This window comes from Bactrocera oleae, chromosome 2 (genome assembly GCF_042242935.1).
Source record: "Bactrocera oleae isolate idBacOlea1 chromosome 2, idBacOlea1, whole genome shotgun sequence".
NCBI lineage: Eukaryota > Metazoa > Arthropoda > Insecta > Diptera > Tephritidae > Bactrocera > Bactrocera oleae.
The window spans coordinates 71,870,870-71,877,583 of NC_091536.1; the positions used below are offsets into that span (position 1 = coordinate 71,870,870).

Here is a 6,714-nt window from a genome sequence, read left to right on the forward strand (position 1 = left end):
AACAAGATTTTGCCGTTCCGTTTGTATGACAGTTTATTATTTAGTGGTTCGATTTGAAAAATTATCTCGTAGACTGTTGTTCCTTTCTGGGTGTTGCAAATTCATGGCAAATCTACTATACTATATATAGGGTATAAAAATATACGAGCAACTCAAATTGAAAATAATAATACAGTTTTACAAGCATTTTATTTGTAATGCATTTATGATTGCAGGGTGGATACAGAAATATTTCTATTAATCATATATAGTTGTCATGGCTTTAGAGTTTAGGAGAATAGTAGAATGTTATTTTACGTGATATGTGAAGAGGGAATTGTTGAAATAGAAAATAAAACCTTTCTAAGCGCCTATTAATGTAACGTCACCTAGCATTATTCAAATAAAAATGTATAACACATAATTAATGTTAATAATGTATTTAATGTTTGGCATTTTCTTGATAAAAATAGAAAGTCTTTACAGCGTAATAACGGATTTGGCTAAGCTTACATGTCAGCTTACACTAGCTCATTAAACTACCTGTCAGACAAGTTTGAAATCAATTAGTGTGTGCAGATGCCACTATCTAATGCAGAAAGTAACTAACATTTCATATTGCTAATCATAAAGTAATGCATTTATTTGTATCGTGTATTCATCTATACTTAATACTTAGTTAAAGGAAAGTTTATCAGCTTATAAACATTTGTTATTCGCGAAATATAAAACCTCTCTCTTTTAAATCTTTCCGTGCCAGCTCAATCTGTTCTTGCAGTTCTTTGGCTGCCAGTGGACAATCATTAAATGTAAACGTGCGATAGAGTACCACTGTAGCCGAATAAGCCTGTGAAAACAAAGAAATTTATAAGTAATACAAAATAATTGAGTTTCTGCTTTAGAATGTTCACTGACTCACCCCAACCAGCACCAGCAATATAAGTGGCAACAGCTGAATTTCCAATTCCCATTTGGTAAGCACAGGTGCGCGTAATATACCGGTCACTATGGCCACATAAGGTATCGCAAAGAGTCCAATATATAAAAGCCAACGTTGTAAATTCGTCATAACCATTGTTTGCCGGTAAATTTTATTAATCAATGGAATCTAAAAATTGAATATATGTAAATAATCAACACTTGCGTGGCGTTTGACATTGGCAATCAGCTGTTTTCGGTATTTATTTAATGGCCGCCGTTGTATTTGTAAACAACAGCATAGCGTCTATTGTGAATAACGAGGGTTCTGGCGTTAGATGGCGCCGGTTTGTGTATGTGTTAAGCGATTTGTTTTGATATTAATTTCAAATAGATTTTTATAAAAGTATTTAGTATAATAATCGCAGTTGGGAATTTTAAATAAAAAACTTTAAATTGAAAAAAAATTAGATTTTGGAAATGTTGGATTTAAAAATGGAAAATTTAATTTTGTAAAGCACAATTGGGATTAAAAATTAACTTGGCATTTTTTCAGAATTAAACATTGCTAAAATATAAATTGTTAGAATGGGTAAGTTTTCCGATCACTAATGCTTATTAGAGTATTGAATTGAAGTCTCGCACAGAGCTATTCAATTATAAACTTGGAATTAAAATTTTTTTATTTTTCAATAAGGTATTTGTGACTAAAATTTTTTTATCACTCCGGTGTTTGGGATTAGAAATTTTAAAATTATTTTTAAGTAATATTTTCGGGATTGCAAATTGTGATTTTAATATTGATTCAATTATTTTCTTAATGCATTATTTAAAATTCTGATAATATTAAAAATTAATTAGAGATTTCGGAACTAAATTCAATATTTTAATCACTTATATGTTATATGATACCTTTAGTAATAACTCTTTATCATACAAAGTAAAAATAGATTTTCAATAAGAGATAATAGCCCAAGTAATAATAATCACTATTAATTATTACATATTCAGTTGATTATGATAAAATTTAATCGTTATTTATTTATTTTAATGTTGTTTATAATAATTTGTCGCATTTTGCAAATGATTTATTACAACGGAGCAAGGTTCATTTTCCAGTAAATTTTTGACGCGACAACCAATGATTTGAAATTTAATATCATCTGTTTGCACATTACCACCAACAAATAGCTAAAACGGTTAATTGTATAATCAATTATTTAATATTTTTTTATTGGCATTTTTATATTAAAGTTGATTACCTCTGGATTACTGCTTAAGGCCCAAAGTTCATCTTCATCGAGATTATTGCGGTTCACTTTAAGCCCTGTAACAAATCGTAATCTTTCCGGGTTATAAGCGACAACCTGTATTTTGAAAACAATCAAATTAATAATTTTTCTTTGTATGATAAAAAATAACGATATATAATATGTTCCTGAGGGCAAACCTTGTGTTTGTTTGATATAACTTCATTCTTCCTCTTCTAAGTATAATTTGTTATATTAAGAGGGTTTTTGGTTGCTTTTAGTTCGCCTACTTTTCTCTCAATTACCTTCAAATGATCCGAATCGTAATCGCTGTCTTCCTTCCAGGCTATTAAGGCGCTTGAGCTTATCAAACTGCAATATAAATTACCCTCACTGTCCATAGCTTCCGATTCACACTGTATGCCGCGGCTGCCAACGATTCTAAATTCTTTTAACAGTTCGTTTTGTGTTTCCATATCTTTAAGCTGTGTCCACAGTGAAGCGTTATTGACTACAATTAACGGTACACTTACTTCTAGAAAGCTATTCAGTGCATGGAAATATAAGCGTCGATCAGCTGGAACTAAACAATTTTAATATTTTATTTATATGCTTAATATTTTTGGAAATAAGTGGCATTTTCTGCTGTGTGGGCGATAAAAAATTACCGACTAATGAATCTACATTATAGGTATACATATGTATACATAATATTTTAAAATATTAATATTTCCTTAAACCTTAAAATACATTATTAGGCGCTGACTTTCTAGAGATCTTGAAGTTTCAAATGAGTAGCTTAGTAATATTTCACATTACAGTTCTTGAACCCACAGGCTATAAGGTTTTATGAAATTTCATAAATATTTTACCGTTCTTACCTCCTTCCTTGTCATGCTGTCTTGGACTTATGCTGACTGTGAAAATGCCGCTGCTGCCTGTCTTATCCTGCGTCAATTGTTGCTCTGGTTGCATGTGGGCATTTTGTATGCGCCAAGATTGCTCTCGATTCATATCGTAAACAATCAGACCATAACCCCAGGGATCCGCGATGTAGACCATAGCAGTACTACACTCCGCTTTCGGCACCGATTCATCTATGTCCACAGCGAGGGCGGTAAAAATGGATACTCCCGGTGTATATTGTGATGCTGGAATAACATAACGATGTAACAGCTGATCGGTGACCAAGTCAAAGGCGAGTATTTGAGGCGCACAATATTGAATACCGTTAATCTGACCCAAGTCAACAACCCACAAACGCCAACAATCGTCAATCTAACGAAGAGAAGAGTGCGAGAAAGAGATCGAATTTAGAGCATGTTAATTTTATATGTGTGTGGTGGAGTCGTGTTGTTGTCACTTACGAACGTGCGTATTGCCGAAGTTATGGTGCTGCAATTTTGACCAAAGTTGGAGTGCCAATCATAACTGGGATAAGGCACCAGAATTGGATTAAGTATTGTCGAGTTATCACTGTCAGCGACCACAGCTAGGGAATAAAGAACGCCGTGGCTCAAACGTGGTATGGTAAGGAAGGTCCGATGGTAGCCGTCATCTGAACAGATAGAGATATAGTAAGGGTGAGAGAGAGTGGGGAATATCATAATTAATATAGAATTGCAAGTAATTGTATAACTTTCTTTGGTAATTAAGTAAAAGAAAAAGCAATCACTCACCCCCGTATTCCACATCCACATCGACTGGCAGCAATTTTTCCTGTGCGTAACGATTTGCATCCAGCGTTGGCGGTTGTTGATAGCCTTCGGGCACACTCAATTTCAATTCGCTCCATTTATGAAGCGTAACGAACTCTTTTCTATGCAGAAGTGGCTCACCATCACTTTCTGCCACACCGCCACTGACCAAATGGAGCAACAGTTGCACAAAGCAGCAACATAACAACAACATACTGCGAATCAGGGTTCAATTTCCCACAATCACAAATGTTTTCCAAACAAATAAAAAAAAAAAATTAATAATAATCAAAATATTACAGTTAAGATAATAGCTGAACTGAGTTCTTAAGCGGGTGACGTCCGCCTCGACGCGTTACTAAAGTCTGACTGATTGAGCGCCCTGGATGACTGCGTGCATCGTGCAGCATCTTCTCCAAATGCCGCTTTCTACATGCAGTGAAAATATGCGTACATTTGTATAATACTTATGTCTAAGCATACAAACATACAGATGTCTGCCGGGTTTTTGTAGGCGCTAACCAAGTCTAATTAGCCAACGGCATTCTTGAATGCAACCAAACGTCAAAGTAAACTATCCACTTCACGTCGAGGTAACATAAATAATGAAATCACTTTATTCTGTAGACAAGACAACTCCAGCAACACTTATTGATATTTGAGTTATTGTTCGCTACACCAGAGTGTATGCGGCATATACGACTAAAGTTGTGTTCTAATGAACATATAAGAGATAAGGGTGACGAGCTTAGTCGATTTGCGTTGATGTCCGTTGCTCTGTTAGTATTTACTAGTCGATTAGTTTTTGAGATATTGAAGACATCCTTTCTCTCCAAGAAGCTGCTCATTTGTCGGAATCGCCGATATCTGATCACTATAAAATATAGCTACCATACCAACTGATCGGTCCATATCAAGTTATTGTATGGAGCACTTTTTTTTTAGGATTATAGTCCAAGGCAAAGCTACAACATCCAAACATATTGTTCTGTTCAGTAGTCCGAACATATCTATACATATCTGCCAACAAACGGACCAATCAAAAACAAGTCCTTGTATGGAAAACTTGTTTTTTTTTTAGATTACATAGGAGAGAAGAGAGAGCCCAATAATTGGAAGAATTCGAAATATCTGAACTATTTCCAGAAGTGGAATTTGAAGAATTTTAAATCTATATAATTATAGCTCGAAAATGTTTTGAGAAAGAACTTATATTATATATATGTATAATTATCAATTCCATAAAAGGACTCTGGCGAATTCTAGTAAGTAAAGGTGACATAAAGAAGGAAAGGACTAATGCCGCATTGAAAATAGGTCTTAAAAATAAATTGAGATTTGTTATCTTCGCTTGCTTCGCTAAGATTAATAAAATCCTAGTTGAGAAGACAGAACTCGCTTTTTTAAAATAGTCCTGAAATATTTATAGAAAAACATTCAACCAAAAATTATGTCAGCAGATGTAATTTAGGTGGTCTCACGGATACACATCACAATAGGACATTGATGAGAATAAGTATCGAACTGAATATATCTTTCATACTTGGAACGAAATCCAAATCATATTCAAGAATTCCAAAATATAACTAATAAGCAAGCGGTGGTTTAAATCTCCAATATAAATACTGTATTTTATGTTAAATGTTCTAAAAGAAGGGCACAAATCTTTCGTCTTTAACCACATACAATTTGGAGTCATATTTGTATACAATTCATTTACAGTTTTTTTTTCACTTTGCACTGGTAACCGACATCAATGCCAACACATCCTGTCACACACACCATATTCAAGAATGTATATATGTATGTATAGATGTGTATTCGAATAAGTATTTGGTCAGACGGTTGGCTTAGGCCAAATACTTTTGACTTGATTTGCCGCACCAGACGATTGTTTGCACGCGTGTGCGAGTGAGCGCTTGACTGTTTAACTGCTTGCCGCAAAGAACAAACGACCAACTTGGCCATAAAGCCTTAACAGGTACACGAATAACAGTGCAGCGGCAGCAACCACAGCGAAGACTGCAAATACATATGTGTGTGTGCAAGTCAGGCAAATCAGAGTGTTTCATACGGTACGATTTAGCCAGAAGTTGGCTGGCACCGTACTTTTGTAATAGTTTTCCAATAGTGATTTACTTTTGAGTAGGTGCTTCTACATACATTTTGTAAGTATGTATAAGCGTTTACATTCATACCTAAAGGGTTTTTTTGTTACCTGGAAAAACAAACCTAAAGTGTAAATAATAAACAATAAGAACGGAACAAATAACTCATAAGACAATTCATTCAACAACTACGCATCCAACGATATTTGTGTTTATATGAATGAAGAATTAGCTGCACTTGGCTCTATGGGTGACCCGCGGCAGAGGGCAGCGTTGTGACATTGAGGTGTTAAGAGCTCTTGTACACATGCAGAGCTATAACCCAGTATTAAATTGTATGTCTTTCTGTCCCTATTGATTATTGTGTCCCTTAGGTATAATGAAATCAAATCACAAAATAGCTTATCTCCCAAAATCACATCATGTGTTAAAGCGTCGTATCAATATGTGATTTAAAGTGTATGCTTTAATAAATACTTACACCTTAAGAATCAATTAAAAAATCGCAATATAAAACTAAAACACAACACATCAAGTGCTGTACCATAATGTCACAACATATCGTTACGCCATCATATGTCATACAATAAAATGTCACTCCATCATATACATGTTGTTGTAAATTGTATCTAGAGCCTACTAATTTGACGATATTGCTTGCATTGAGTATCAATTGACCCATACTCAATTCAAATAATATAACACTCCAAGTATATTATATCACTTGAACATTATCTACATCAACAATGCTAATGTTTTCAT

At 34.2% G+C, this 6,714-nt stretch overlaps 2 protein-coding genes across 3 annotated transcripts; both read right to left on the reverse strand.

Moving 5' to 3' along the window:
* Positions 1 to 403: 403 nt before the first annotated feature.
* Dpm3 (Dolichyl-phosphate mannosyltransferase subunit 3) lies at positions 404 to 1,155 on the reverse strand. The gene is made up of 2 exons (XM_014235146.3): positions 899 to 1,155; positions 404 to 826 (listed from the first exon to the last, which is right to left on the reverse strand). Exons 1-2 carry the CDS (start codon positions 1,052 to 1,054, stop codon positions 692 to 694), a joined length of 291 nt encoding a protein of 96 aa, XP_014090621.1. The 5' UTR covers positions 1,055 to 1,155; the 3' UTR covers positions 404 to 691.
* A 757-nt stretch (positions 1,156 to 1,912) lies between these two features.
* yellow-e3 (L-dopachrome tautomerase yellow-e3) lies at positions 1,913 to 4,371 on the reverse strand. Of its 2 annotated transcripts, none has more exons than XM_036368090.2 (6): positions 3,827 to 4,371; positions 3,515 to 3,705; positions 3,020 to 3,425; positions 2,453 to 2,730; positions 2,160 to 2,264; positions 1,913 to 2,088 (listed from the first exon to the last, which is right to left on the reverse strand). In XM_036368090.2, exons 1-6 carry the CDS (start codon positions 4,056 to 4,058, stop codon positions 1,945 to 1,947), a joined length of 1,356 nt encoding a protein of 451 aa, XP_036223983.2. In that variant the 5' UTR covers positions 4,059 to 4,371; the 3' UTR covers positions 1,913 to 1,944. The 2 variants fall into 2 exon arrangements, with proteins under 2 accessions (XP_036223983.2, XP_036223984.2); XM_036368091.2 differs by having other exon boundaries at positions 3,029 to 3,425; positions 3,827 to 4,363.
* Positions 4,372 to 6,714: the final 2,343 nt, after the last annotated feature.

What these genes read in the sequence shown, in the direction of transcription:
- Dpm3 (XM_014235146.3), bottom strand. Translation starts at nt 1,054, where the DNA reads ATGGTTATGACGAATTTACAACGTTGGCTTTTATATATTGGACTCTTT. An exon ending in TATTGCTGGTGCTGGTTGGG is followed by an intron (nt 827 to 898) that starts GTGAGTCAGTGA and finishes TTGTTTTCACAG; the next exon opens with GCTTATTCGGCTACAGTGGT.
- yellow-e3 (XM_036368090.2), bottom strand. Translation starts at nt 4,058, where the DNA reads ATGTTGTTGTTATGTTGCTGCTTTGTGCAACTGTTGCTCCATTTGGTC. An exon ending in CTTCGGCAATACGCACGTTC is followed by an intron (nt 3,426 to 3,514) that starts GTAAGTGACAAC and finishes TCTCTTCGTTAG; the next exon opens with ATTGACGATTGTTGGCGTTT. An exon ending in CAAGGAAGGAGGTAAGAACG is followed by an intron (nt 2,731 to 3,019) that starts GTAAAATATTTA and finishes AAAATTGTTTAG; the next exon opens with TTCCAGCTGATCGACGCTTA.